At 44.0% G+C, this 14,559-nt stretch overlaps 1 protein-coding gene across 1 annotated transcript in view; it reads left to right on the forward strand.

Moving 5' to 3' along the window:
• Positions 1–14,559, forward strand: part of RAB31 (RAB31, member RAS oncogene family) — an 80,998-nt gene that overhangs the window by 45,205 nt on the left and 21,234 nt on the right. Inside the window, exons 4-5 of the mRNA XM_015103657.3 lie at positions 4,252–4,323; positions 5,232–5,338. Of these exons, the coding sequence (XP_014959143.1) occupies positions 4,252–4,323; positions 5,232–5,338 (179 nt within the window). The remainder of the gene's footprint in view (positions 1–4,251; positions 4,324–5,231; positions 5,339–14,559) is intronic.

A 14,559-nucleotide genomic window follows, 5' to 3' on the forward strand; every position in this document is an offset into this window, starting at 1 on the left:
AGCCATCTTGCTTTCTATGCCATTTAATATTTTTCAGAAACTTGAGTTTAATTGCTGCCCAGTATCCAGCTATTAAACCAACCAATTATGGTTTCTTTGAGGCCACCTCTGATCATCCCCTTCAGAAGTGAAACTGTTGAGTCAAAGTGTACAAATGTTTCAAGACTTTTTTTTAATTTTTACTGGAGTCGTTGATTTACAGTGTAGTGTTAGTGTTAGGTGTATCGCAACATGATTTAGTTATACATATATTCATTCGTTTTTAGATTCTTTCCTCAAGTAGCTTACTCATTACAGAATACTGAATACTCTTCCCTGTGCTATACAGTAGGTCCTTGTTGGTTATCTATTTTATCTATAGTAATGTGCGTGTGTTTATCCCAAGCTTCTGATTTATTCCTCTCCCTCACATTTGCTCTTTGGTAAGTGTAAGTTTGTTATCAATATCTATAAGTCTGTTTTGTAAGTAAGTTCATTTGTATCTTTTTAAAGAACTAGATGCCACATATAAGTGATATCATATGGTATTTGTCTTTCTGTGTCTGACTTCACTCAGTTTGATAATCTCTGGGTCCATCCATGTTGCTGCAACTGATATTATTTTGTTCTTTTTTTAATAGCTGAGTAATATTTCATTGTGTACCCCAGGGATCGAACCTTCATCCCTTAGTCTCCTGCACTGGCTGGTGGATTCTTTACTATTAGTGCCGCTTGGGAAGCCCACATATATACCACATTTTCTTAATCCATTCCTCTGCCAGTGGACTTGTAGGTAAGCCTTTGTAAATACATTGTCCAGATGCTTTCCAGAAAGGCCATGCCCATGTATCCCTCTGCTGGTTGCTGGAAGTGGGTGGCACTTTGCACCTGTGAAAGCTGAGAGTCTAAGATGCTCAGAGGAGGGCAATCCCTTGCCCTCACCCTGTAGACATCCGGCAATTACAACACAGTCACACACACACACGGACATACAGTCATTTCTTTTGAGCAAACACATTGTCTGTTCGCAGTGCCCTGTGCTTCCTCTAAACGATTAAATGTCACCTGAAAGTTATCTGAACTCTTTAATGTGGCATTCTAGATGTAGTTAGGGAGGAAGGGATTTCGAATTGGCCTCTATTGTGCTGATTTTCAAATAACCTTTCAAGGTGAGTTGTTTTGATAAGTTTTGTCAACCTCCTGTGATTGCACACTTTGTTTCTAGAAGAATCTTTTACTCAAGTGTTTCATCAGTCTTAATTCCGACCTCATGGAAATGGGATGATGTCATGTTGAATACTGAGGCTGTTTGTGGTGCTTTTGTTTTATATGTGTGGGGGAAGTATACACATTGTAGGTGAGACGTGATTTATCTTTCTGTCCTCCACAAACATCCTTTGGTCAATGCGTTATTGGGTTTTAGAACTGAGACTCGAACTTTAGCTCATTAAAACCCCTAAGTCCCCGGCAATAAAGTTGAAGTGGCTTCACCCCTGGGTTTATTTCAAAATGATTCCATTTGGAGGAAGGAAAGAGCAAGTAATGCATTATATAGAAAGCTCTAATCAATAATTCATGAGACCTATAGACCAGTGACTGTTCCAGATTCACTTCATGGCGTTACTGCTGAGAACTATTTTAGAAGATCCACCGTTTGTGTCTGAGTTCGCGAGTGTCTCGATTTTCGAGATGTATGTTTGGTACTGCCTCTCTTACTTCAAGTGTTTAAGTGGACTTTTCTTAGATGGAGGCTGTTTTGGAAAAATGGGCATTTTATGTAATTGGGCTGCAGGGACACTTTATTCCTTTCCATTAGCAAAGCAGGAATGTCTAGCAAACACATGGCTTTTTCCTCCTTTATGGCAGGAATTCTGATTTTGGTTTCTGCATCTGGAGTGGGTTGCCAAAAATGGACTAAAAATAGATGTTTGAGGGCTGACAAGGACAGTCCAGAGCGGGGTAGTCAGTGCTGATGGAAAGCTCTGTCCTCAGTGAGTCAGGGCCAGTGGCCAGGGCCCTCCTGCCGGGAACTCCTGTGTCCATCCTGAGCTCCATGTAACACGTGCACCCTTCTGAAAACCACATGGGTGCCGGGAAGCTTCTCATGGAGTGGAGACTCGCCCAAGGCCCAGAGGCTGGAACGGGGGCCTGCTTCCTTGTACACTCTGGTGAGGCCGTGCTAGCATCCTGCAGTAGAGGGGAACCTCGGGGCGGGGGGGACATGCATCCAGTTTCCAGATAGGATCATTTCAACTTGGCCAGTGTTGGTTCAGTGAAAAGCATTGCACAGGAAGTAAACGAATGATGGTTTTATTGTTTGACGGGAAAGTGTCCGTCCTTCCTCCCCTCCCTGCTCCCTCCCACCCTGACTCTCTAGTAAATATGGCTGCTTTTATCATTATTTTAATTTTGATTTGTATTTCCTATTGGAGATTTACAGTGCTATGTTACTTTCAGGTGTACAGCAAAGTGATTTTGATACATATATATAAATCCATATAAGAGACACGGGTTTGATCCCTGGGTTGGGAAGATCCCCTGGAGTAGGAGATGGCAGCCCACTCCGGTATTCTTGCTGGAAAATCCCATGGACAGAGGAACCTGGCAGACTGTGATCCACAGGGTCGCAAAGAGTCGGACGTGACTGAAGTGACTTAGCAAGCACATATCCCTCTGAATCTACTGTTTTATATATAGTAGTGTGTATATGGGGCTTCCCAGGTGGCACTAGTGGTAAAGAATCCATCTGCCAATGCAGGAGACACAAGAGATGCGGGTTTGATCTCTGAGTTGGGAAAAACCCCTGGAGGAGGAAATGGTGACCCACTCCAGTATTCTTGCCTGGAGAATCACATAGACAGGAGGACCCTGGCAAGCTACAGTCCATAGCGTCACAGAGTCAGACATGACTGAAGCAACTTAGCCTGCGTGCACACCTTAGCCTGCGTGCACGGTGTGTGTATGTGAATCCAACACTCCTAATTCATTCCTCCCAGCTTTCCTCTTTGGTAACCGTAAGTTTGTTTTCTATGTCAGTGAGTCAGTTTATGTTTTGTAAAGAAGTTCATTTAGGTTGGTTTTCTAGATTCCACATATAAGTGATATCATAAGATACTTGTCTTTCTCTGTCTGACTTTCCGTAAGCAGTTCTTTTTATTTTTTTCTCCTTTAAATATTTATTTATTTATTCATTTACTTGGCTGCGTTGGGTCTTAGTTATAGGTTACAGGATTTTCACTGTGGTGTGCTGGGTCCCTGGTTGCGGCATGCGGGATGTAGTTCCCTGACCAGGGCTCGAATCCAGGCCCCCTGAATTGGGACGGTGAAGTCTTAGCCACTGGACCACCAGGGAGGTCCCTCGGTGATCACATCTTTAAATACATTCCTGCGGATGAGTGAGTGCCTCCCTCCCCAAAGCCACCCCAACTCCAGTTATGATGACGTTTTAATACTTAAACAATTAATAAATAGTCCATCATTGCTTTTGTTTTCATTTCTTTTATTATCATTGAACATGTTTAAAAATATTTATTGGCACTTTATAACTCTTCCTCTGTGATTCATCTATCTATCTATCTATATCCTTTGTTCATTTTTCAATTGAGCTGTTATCTTTTTCTCATTGTCTTTCAAAACCCCTCTGTGATGTATTCTTCAGATATGTTCAAATATGTTTAAAGGTATATTCTTCAAAATAGACATAAAATCTGTGTGTGTCCCCACGATAAGTATCCATCCTCCCTGGGGATAAGTGGTTCTTGGGGGTCAGTGGTTCTGACCAGCACTGATTGCTCTGTTCACATTTGGAGGGAAGCTCATCTCTTTCACTGTTTGTTGAGAATTTGCAGGAATTGCCCACCCCGAGGGCAGAGGCCAAGGTGCCCCAGCTGAGGTGTTCCTCTCTAGAGGCTGGCCCCGGATTGTGTGATCTGTGTCCTTAGTAGACATCTTATTGTTGTATCATCCTAATGAGATTGTCCTGGTCCATCATATAAGATAAACAAAGAGCAGTAAAGAAAAGAAAATTCCTAGGATAGCCACACTGATAATAACGTTTACTTTTGGCCAGGCCCAAGAGTGAGTTTCATGGTCTGTAAATCACAAGGGTATGAGCTGTGGTGGAGGAAAATGTATTATCTGAGTCCTGGGGAAGTCCTAGGGGAGGAATCCAGGGATCCTATGGGGCTGATGTAGGAGGATAATTTTATGGTAATGTGGGATGGTATAAAATATGCTTACCTTGGCCTAAAACTGTGCCTTGTTCCTCATCAGTTTCACTCACTGGCCCCCATGTACTATCGTGGATCTGCGGCAGCTGTCATAGTGTACGACATTACCAAGCAGGTAGGAATGCCCCCTTTAGAACTTTGGTGCCATCTATGGCCTCTCTCTGTTCTAGAAAGACCAAAGCAGGGACTTCACTGCCTGAGTCCTGCCTGGAGCCTGGGATGAGGTTGCATAGCATGGTGCAACAGTGGTTGCTGGGAATGAACACTAAATGCTGAGTTTATCTTGTCTATATGTAGCAAGTGGAGAAAGAGTTGGGAACCCACACAGGTATTCTTACCTGGAGAATCCCATGGACAGAAGAGTCTGGTGGGCCACAGTCCATAGGGTCACAAAGAGTCAGACACAACTGAGCGACTAAACAGCAGCAACATGTAGCAAAGCCTTTCAAATCTATTTGCTAAATGAAACAACAGTCATCATTCATTTTTAAAATTGATTGTGTGTTCGTAGGGGTAAGGTCATGCCTGCTGATACTGTTCTCCAGAATGTTCAATTTTTTTAAGAAAAGGAAAAGTATTTTTCAGTTTTGCATCTTTGGTTATTGTTGTTGTTTAGTCACTAAGTCATGTCCAACTCTTTCGCGAAAAAAAAAATATATATATATGTTTTTTCATTTCTGATAAATCATGAACAACATTGTTTCAGTCCTGTAGCTTCATCTTATTCATGTTAAGGCAGGGCTGTAATTTAAAATTAATGTTATTTGTAGAAGGAAATTACTAACATGATTATCTTAACTTCCTTCAAGTTTATGTTTTAGAAAAGGAACCTTTTACAGCCTATGTGAGTAAAACTTAGCGAATACGAAATTTTGCGCCAAGATTGGGGTAGTATGTTCATCTGTGTGTGTGTGCCCCCTGAAAATATTTTTCTTCAGTGGGTTATATTGGGTTTGTATTTCTATGTGGTTGAGATATTACGTTGATGGGTCTTTCCCAAGGTTGACTACACTTTTGGTTTAGGATTCATTTCATACCTTGAAGAAATGGGTGAAAGAGCTGAAAGAACATGGTCCAGAAAACATCGTGATGGCCATCGCTGGGAACAAGTGCGATCTCTCGGACATCAGGTGAGAGGAATTTAAAAGATGTGTGTGGGGCTCATGTCCTCCCCTTGAATGTCTGTGCTTGAAACGCTGTCATACCCATGTGGTTAAGTCTGTTCTGTCATCATTTAACCCATGTCATCCACTTGTGGTTGTCAAGATGTTATTTATTCAAGCAGAGTAGAATTGGGGGGAAATAATTTGGAAATGCAAATATGAGGGAGCAGTCACTCATGAATATTACCATCAAGTCTCCTGTACAGAGCACAGTTACACTCCTGACTCTACATGTCTTTGGTCTAAATGGTTTCATTATTTTTTAAAATAAATTAATTAATTTATTGTACTTGGCTTCACCAAGAGGCTTGCAGGATCTTAGTTCCCCAACCAGGGATGGAACCTGGACCTAGCAGTGGAAGCTCAGGGTCCTAACCTATGGACCACTGGGGAATTCCCTTATTGTTGTTTATTGTTACCTTTTCTGTTGTTTTTGTCATTGTTACCACCATTACTGTTTTAGTAACATTTTCATATGAGAAGGAATGTTAGAATTCTTCACATTTTCCATAACTTCCTGTTCGTTTTCTTTCTAGACTTTAATTTAAAGGATGTGGCTGGGTCAGTATGAGCTCACTGTTTTGTTCCAAGATCTGAATTTGGTGCCTCATGTGTGAACACTTGGGCTTCCCCCAGAGAGAGTGGAGTGTCTGCCTTGGCTGTTTCTAGGCAGTCATTGTGAGTAAAGAGCAGATAAGAAAATAGGACCCTAAAGCGTGTGTGTGTGTATGTGTGTGTGTGTGTGTGTGTGTGTGTGTGTATACACGTATGTTTTTTCTTTTCTGAAAAATCATGAACAACATTGTTTCAGTCCTGTAGCTTCATCTTACTCATGTTAAGTCAAGGCTGTAGTTTAAAATTAACATTATTTGGATATTGAACTTCTTCTGCTGGAGGAAGGTTTGTAGGAACCCAGACTACGTAGACGAGAGCTGTGATGGTGGCTTTATCTAGCCTGATAAGCAAACTATTTTTACTAAATAAAACGAAAATAAAAAAGGAAACGGTGAATTTGCATTGTCTCCCTCCCCCCCTGGTTAATTTAATTCTCAGCAATGCAAGTACTTAATTTTCGTAAAGACCACGACCCACGCTTCAGGTTTTGCTAATCCAAACATGATGAAACCAAAGCGTGGTGAATAATGAGAACAGACCTTGTGGAAACCCTGAAGGTAGTCTCTGCCAGGTTGCTCTGTTTCTTTGGCATTTCAAAAGCTTTATATCACATTGCATCAGGCTGGTTTGTAATCACACCCATAACCACCACTAAACTGTTTGCTTTTCAGGGTACAAATCTTTAAACTCTCTAGACTTAGTTTAGATCTCTGCCTTCTTTACTGTAACCCTGAGCCAACCTGATCATCTAGAATTCCCAGCCGAATGGCTTTCAGTTTTGTTGTTGGAAGGAGGTGGGGTGGGCAGATGGGGGTGGGCTCTGCTGAGAGAAGGCCTCTGCTGTCAGCTGACACCACGGATTGTGGTAAAGGTGTGCCTTTGAGTGAACTAAGCCTTGAAGATCGTGGGAACACTGATGGGTGACAGTTTAAGCAGAAAATGATTTAAACGTGAATGGAATTAGGACTCTTGATTACAGGGAATTGAAACCCAGTTGAAATTAGTTTCAGGAAAGAGTGGACTTTGTTGCAAGATCCTCATGGCTCAGACAGTAAAGAATCCATCTGCAATGCAGGAGGCTCGGATTCGATCCCTGGGTCGGGAAGATCCCCTGGAGGAGGACAGGGCAATCTGATCCAATATTCTTGTCTGGAGAATTCCATGGACAGAGGAGCCTGGTGGGTTATAGTCCATGGGCTCGCAGACAGTTGGGCATGACTAAGTGACTGACACTTTCAGTTTTCACTGGTATCCACATGGTGAAAAAACAGAGGTGCCTTTAGCTCTGGTATTTGGTTTGTTCCATTTTTGGTCTCTAGAAAGATCCTGGCCCGATGCTCTATCTGTTTCTAAATTGCCGTAGAAGGATTGCCCCACATCATGACCTTTGTGGCCAAGGAAGAGGATGTGATTGGTACATGATTTACATGAATATAAAACTCTGGAAGACAGTTGGGCAGTTTCTTTTAAAACCAAGCGTGAAATTATTGTTGTGTTTAGCAATCACACTCTTGGGGCATTTATCCCAGAAAAATGAAAATGTGGCTTCACAGAAAACCAGCACATGAGTGTTCACAGAAGCCTTGTCAGTGGCAGAATCAGTCCGGCTGTCCTTCAGTGGACACAGCAGGCGTGTCACACTGTGGAACACCACTCAGCAATGTAAAGAGACAGAACAGATGCAAGCCACCTGCACGAACCTGCAGGGAAATATAGCCGAGTGAGTAAAGCCAGTGCCAAGGGTTTCATGGTGTATGATTCCACTTGTATAATGTTTGGGGAGTGAAGCCATTTTTGAAACAGAGAGGGATTAGTGGTTATGGTCAGGATGATGCGTGGGGGGCCGGGGGAGGAAGGGCAGCATGGACATCCTTGTGATGCTAGAAATGTCACCTCTCTATACAGGGGGGACACACAAACCCACACGGTGATAAAACTGTGCAGAACTTAACTCACACAGAGGAGCACCAGTAAAACCAGGGGAGTATGAGATGGAGTGTGGGTGTCAGGAGTCTGGGTGATCTTATAGTTTTGCAAAAGGGTGCCATTTGGGAAAACAGGGCAACTTGTACAAGGACTCTTGGTATTATTTCTTGTAACTCTGTGTGAATCCACAGCTACTCCAGTAAAAATTTCAGTTCACAAAAACTGGATTTAGATTGAAAAAAATTAAGTAAATCTTAGGCACTGGTGTATGTGTGGATATGTATATGTATATGTGCACATGCATGCATATTATATATGTTGTATACGATGAACTAAAGCTTTGTAAACACGCTGAGCCAAAGAATGAATTTAACCACGCCCTTTGCTCCCCCCCTCCATCGCCCCACCACACACACACACATGCTGTACAAAAGAACAACAGGAGAGCTATATAAAAACTCCCATTTAGGAAAACCTGGAGGGGGAAGCCTGGTGGACTGGTCCTTGCCCAAAGGATAAACTTTCTCCCTCTGGACAGAAATAGTCTGGTAAGTGATAGGCCTGTGAACCTAGCGGGCACCTGCTGTTGATTCCCGTCCATGGCAGTAGAGTCGAGTTCTTGGTCAGCCAGTCCAGCTGCTCCAGATTCCGCCTGCTGGTACGACTTTTCTGGGGCATTAGCCAAGTATCTACACTTGAGACCTTATTTAGAGCTTGACCTTCTTTTACTTTAATCCAAAGTACTTGGCTTCTTCTGTAATTGCCAGAGACTACAGTTTGGTTTTCACTGGGGGTTGGAGAAGGAGCATGTGTAGATTTGGGGTGTGTGTGTGTGTGTGTGTGTGTGTGTGTGTGTGTGTGTGTGTGTGTGTGTGTGTGTGTGTGTGTGTGTGTGTGTGTGTGTGTGTAGGGGGAACCAGGCTCATCTAACAGACTTTGGTTGGTTGTGTAAGCCTCTTAATCCTTGTGCCGAGCTATGCCTGGCATAGTTTGAAAATGCCCTGGAATTGAAATGGGATTAACTCCCTGACTCGACTCAGGCCACTGGAGGCACTATGGGAAGTACAAGGAAATAGAAGAAAGTGTCTCCTTAGAGCTCTTTCCTTTGTTTGGGGAGCCAAGGGGACCACAGGGTGGGAGAGCAAGAAGGTGCCTAGTGAGCAATAAAAACTGTATTAATAAAGTTCCACGTTCGGATGCAGGGAGGACAAAGGGATTCGGGAACAGGAAAGCCCACAGTCACGGAGGTAATGGGGAAGGCTTGTGGATACCACGTGTCATACACTGGGCTGTTCAGGAGGAACCGGCTAGGAGGCGATTCCAGGAAGGGAAGACAGTGGACAGAGGCGTGCATGTGGGAGGGCCTTTGACAGGTCTGCGCTTGGGAATGGGGAGAAGATGGTGGGTGGTACGTGGACAGTCTGTAAACAGCTTACAAGTGTGTGGAGTGTTCGGGTTGATGTGTGTGGCCGGGGTGGCAATCCCCTGGGGTCTTGCCGCCTGCTTGTGTCTCTCATACCCAGGGCTCCATCGTCCATCCATCATGACTCTGTCTTCTCCTGAGCCTCTGTGGCCTCAGCTTCTTCTCAATGTAGAGCTTCGCGGTGTCACCAATAACTAAAGCTGGGGAGCTTACCTGGCACCCTCAGGGCAGGCATGGGGGCCACTAAGGTTCCTGCAGTCTCCTGCATAACTGCCTGGATGGTACAGGCTCGGCCCCACTGTGCATCTGCCCGAAACACACACCAGCCCCATCAGAAGTCACCAGGCACCAGTGGTTTCAAGTTTGGGGAGAAAGTCAAGGGCTTTAACAGATGAGAAATATATTTGGAAATATGTATTTTTGACTAAGAATACACAAATTGCTTTCACTTCTTACATGTGACTTTAAAGCTTATTCTAGTCTTCACAGTGGGCCAAAAATGGTCTGAGTGTTTCTTTAAATTTATACAGACCAAATGATAGAACTTTAGATGTTGGGTGATAAAAATCCAATTTATTTCAAATATTGAAAAGCACAAAAGCCAGTGAATGTCAAAGACCACTACTGTACAAGATGTGGAAATATGCTGCAAGTTTTAAAACCCACCCAGGGAATTCCCTGGCAGTCCATTAGTTAAGACTGAATTTTCACTGCCCCAGGTTCAATCCCTGGTTGAGGAACTAAGATCCCGCAAGCCTTGAGGCGCAGTATAAACAAACAAGTAAAGGTCCGTCTAGTCAAGGCTATGGTTTTTCCAGTGGTCATGTATGGATGTAAGAGTTGGACTATAAAGAAAGTTGAGTGCCAAAGAATTGATGCTTTTGAACTGTGGTGTTGGAGAAGACTCTTGAGAGTCCCTTGGACTGCAAGGAGATCCAACCAGTCCATCCTAAAGGAGATCAGTTCTGGGTGTTCATTGGAAGGACTGATGTTGAAGCTGAAACTCTAATACTCTGGCCACCTGATGCGAAGAGCTGACTCATTTGAAAACTCTGATGCTGGGAAAGATTGAGGGCAGGAGAAGGGGATGACAGAGGATGAGATGGTTGGATGGCATCACCAACTCGATGGACATGGGTTTGGGTGAACTCCAGGAGTTGGTGATGGACAGGGAGGCCTGGCTTGCTGCGATTCATGGGGTCGCAAGGAGTCGGACACGACTGAGCGACTGAACTGAACTGAAGTGAGTAAATGAAATCAACGCACCCAGCATTTTCCTTACGTGAAATAAGGAGGTGTAGAGTCTGCCCTGTTACCGTGTGTGCTCTGAGCCCTGACGTGCATGATTTTCTGTGCTGTGTCGGGGCCGAGCCTGCATCCCTCATCCAAGCAGGAGGAAGGAACTGATGCTTGTCCTCCCCAGACAATGATCTGGGATTGCTTTCCATTCAGTTCTCTTAATGAAGAGACAGGAGGAGGGGGCGGCAGAGGAGGAGACATTGGATGGCATCACAGACTCAATGGACATGAGTTTGAACAAACTCCAAGAGATAGTGAAGGACATGGAAGCATGGCTTGCTGCAGTCCCTGGGGTTGCAGAGTCCAATACGACTTAGAGAGTGAACAACAGCGGCAACTTAATGAAGAGTCTGTAAAACATTTACGTGTATCTTAAAGAATCATATGAATTTTAAAGAACAAAATGAACAGCTCTGAACCTACGAGTGCGCCTCCCTCTCCAATCACAGCCCCTTCCCTCCCCACACAAGTCTCTGCTGCTGACTTCTGCGATAGCCATCGCTTTTTTCCTTTGTACTTTGCCACCCATGTTTGCCTTTCTAAACAATAGGCTCAGGCTTGCCTGCTTTTGAACTTTGCACAAATGAAATAACCTATGTGTCTTAGATGATGTCTTGTCTCTCACCCTGGGAGATTCCTGACGAAAGTTAACCGTACTCTGCCCGTTTCCAGCGCACGGTTCTGTTTGAGCTGAGTGTAACACAACTTATCTCCCCATCCTGCAGTGGTGGGTATTTGCGTGATTTCTGCCTTGTTGTTACTATGAACAGTGCTTCTTGAATATTCTTGTGCGTCTCTTAGTGCCAAGTGTAAGCATTTCCTCTAGGCTCGAGTGTGGGAGAGCCTAATTGCTGAGTCATGAGCTCAGTTTTACCGAGGTGACACCAGGGTTCTCCAAAGGGGATACAGGCTGTGCAGGAGACACCCAGTGCTTTCTGCTCTTCGTGCTGTAAGACGCCAGGGTGAGGAGAGAGAGCTGATAAGAATTTCAGTTTGCTTTTCCCCAGTTACCTGCCATTGGCCATTGAGATTTCTCCTTGTGTGGAGCCTGTTCAAGTCTTTGCCATTCATTTCTGTTGGGATGTTTACCTTAATCTTACTTTTCATAGCATGTGGTGGCTCAGTGGTAAAGAATCCACCCACCAATCAGAAGACAAGTGTTCCATTCATGGGTTGGGAAGATCCCCTGGAGAAGGGAATGGCAACCCACTTCAGTTTTCTTGTCTGGAGAATCCCATGGACAGAGGAGCCTGGGGGGCTACAGTCCATGGGGTCACAAAGAGTCGGACATGAGTGAGTGGCTGAACAACATTTATCTATCTATCTATCTGTTATCTATCTTTGATAGTATATGCTGAAATATCTTCTTCAAATTTATGTCTTATATTTTCACTGTCTTTATATTTTTACATCAGAAGTCTATAGTTCCTACCAAGAGAATTAATCAATTTTTTCCCTTTATATCTTTTTTGGCATGGAGGGTGGAGGGAGGATGAGTCATTTAAGAAATCTTTCCACACCCCTAAGATCAAGAAGATATTGCCTGTGTTGATTAGCTTTGAAAAGCTTTGCAGTTTTGTTTTTCTGTCTGTCCTTAAGTCACTTGGCCTCGATTTTGTATACGCTGCCTAGGTTCTCCTATGTAGACGTCCATGTGTCTCAGCACTGCTGGTTGTAAAGTCCGTTCTCTCCCCTCTGCAATCTCTCCAGCTCAGTCCCATGTCATGTGCCCTGGTGCACAGGTCTGTTTCTAGAGCTCTAGGTTCTGTTTCACCAGCCTGCTTAGTCATCGTCACACCTATACTCCTCTGATTTAATTATCACAGCCTTATCGTGAGTCTTGATAAACGGTCTTGGACCTCTGATATGGCCTGGAATCTCTGTAACCGATAACTTGTTGGCCACAGAGAAGGTTTCATGAGAGTGTATGGTGTGACTGTGGGTTTGTGTGTTCTGGTCTGCTGGAGATTAGGAGAGAGTTGGGGCCCAAATCTCCATGTGTGTATTGGGGAGTGTTTATTTTTATAGCTAATTTTAAACTTAGTAGTGTGTGTGTTCAGTTGTGTCTAACTATTTGCCACTCCCTGAACTGTATCTCTCCAGGCTCCCCTGTCCATGGAATTCTCCAGGCAAGAATACTGGAGTGGGTTGCGATTAACTTGTCTTCAGAGGATCTTCCTGATCCAAGGATCAAACTCTGGTCTGCCCGTTGCAGGCAGATTCTTTACCATCTGAGTCACCAGGGAAGCCTAAATAAACTTTATTTTAGAATAGTCTTATATTTATAGAAAAGTTGCAGAGTTAGCATGCAGTTCTCATATACCCCACATCTAGTTTTCCCTAGGTAAAAAAAAATCTTGGTTTATTTATGACTGCACTGGATCTTCCTTGCTGCGTGTGGACTTTCTCTTGTTGTAGAGAGCAGGGGTTACTCTCTAGGTGTGGTGCAAGGGCTTCTAAAAGCAGTGGCTTCTCTTGTTGCAGGTCACAGGCTCAGTGGTTGTGGCACAGGGGCTTAGTTGCCCCACAGCATGTGGGATCTTCCCAGACCAGGGCTCAAACCAGTGTCCCCTGCATTAGCGGGTGGATTCTTATCCACTGTGCCACCAGGAAAGCCCCGTTTCCCCTACTTTTAACATCTTACAATGATTACTGTGGTATATTTGTCCCAACTGAGCAACCTATCAGTTCAGTTCAGTCGCTCAGTCGTGTCCAATTCTGTGACCCCATGGACCACAGCACGCCAGGCCTCCCTGTCCATCACCAACTCCTGGAGTTTACCCAAACTCATGTCCATTGAGTTGGTAATGCCATCCAACCATCTCATCCTCTGTCATCCCCTTCTCCTCCTGCCTTCAATCTTTCCCAGCATCAGAGTCTTTTCAAATGAGTCAGTTCTTTGCATCAAGTGGCCAAAGTATTGGAGTTTCAGCTTCAACATCAGTCCTTCCAATGAACACCCAGGACTGATCTCCTTTAGGATGGTTGGATCTCCTTGCAGTCCAAGGGACTCTCAAGAGTCTTCTCCAACACCACAGTTCAAAAGCATCAATTCTTCGGTGCTCAGCTTTCTTTATAGTCCAACTCTCACATCCATACATGACTATCAGAAAAACTGTAGGCTTGACTAGATGGACCTTTGTTGGCAAAGTAATGCCTCTGCTTTTTAATATGCTGTCTAGATTGGTCATAACTTTCCTTCCAAGGAGCAAGGGTCTTTTAATTTCATGGCTGCAGTCACCATCTGCAGTGATTTTGGAGCCCCCAAAAATAAAGTCTATTTATTTTTTACTGTTTCCACTGTTCCCCCATCTATTTGCCATGAAGTGATGGGACTGGATGCCATGATCTTTGTTTTCTGAATGTTGAGCTTTAAGCCAACTTTTTCACTCTCCTCTTTCACTTTCATCAAGAGGCTTTTTAGTACTTCTTCACTTTCTGCCATAAAGGTGGTGTCATCTGCATATCTGAGGTTATTGATATTTCTCCTGGCAATCTTGATTCCACCTTGTGCTTCCTCCAGCCCAGCATTTCTCATGATGTACTCTGCATATAAGTTAAATAAGCAGGGTGACAATATACAGCCTTGACATACTCCTTTCCTGATTTGGAACCAGTCTGTTGTTCCACGTCCAGTTCTAAGTGTTGCTTCCCGACCTGCATACAGGTTTCTCAACAGGCAGGTCAGGTGGTCTGGTATTCCCATCTCTTGAAGAATTTTCCACACTTTAGTGTGATCCATGCAGTCAAAGGCTTTGGCATAGTCAATAAAACAGAAATAGGTGTTTTTCTGGAACTCTCTTGCTTTTTCGATGATCCAGCGGATGTTGGCCATTTGATCTCTGGTTCCTCTGCCTTTTGTAAAACCAGCTTGAACATCAGGAAGTTCACGGTTCACATATTGCTGAAGCCTGGCTTGGAGAAT

The sequence above is a fragment of the Ovis aries genome, chromosome 23 (genome assembly GCF_016772045.2).
Source record: "Ovis aries strain OAR_USU_Benz2616 breed Rambouillet chromosome 23, ARS-UI_Ramb_v3.0, whole genome shotgun sequence".
In the NCBI taxonomy this organism is placed as follows: Eukaryota; Metazoa; Chordata; class Mammalia; order Artiodactyla; family Bovidae; genus Ovis; species Ovis aries.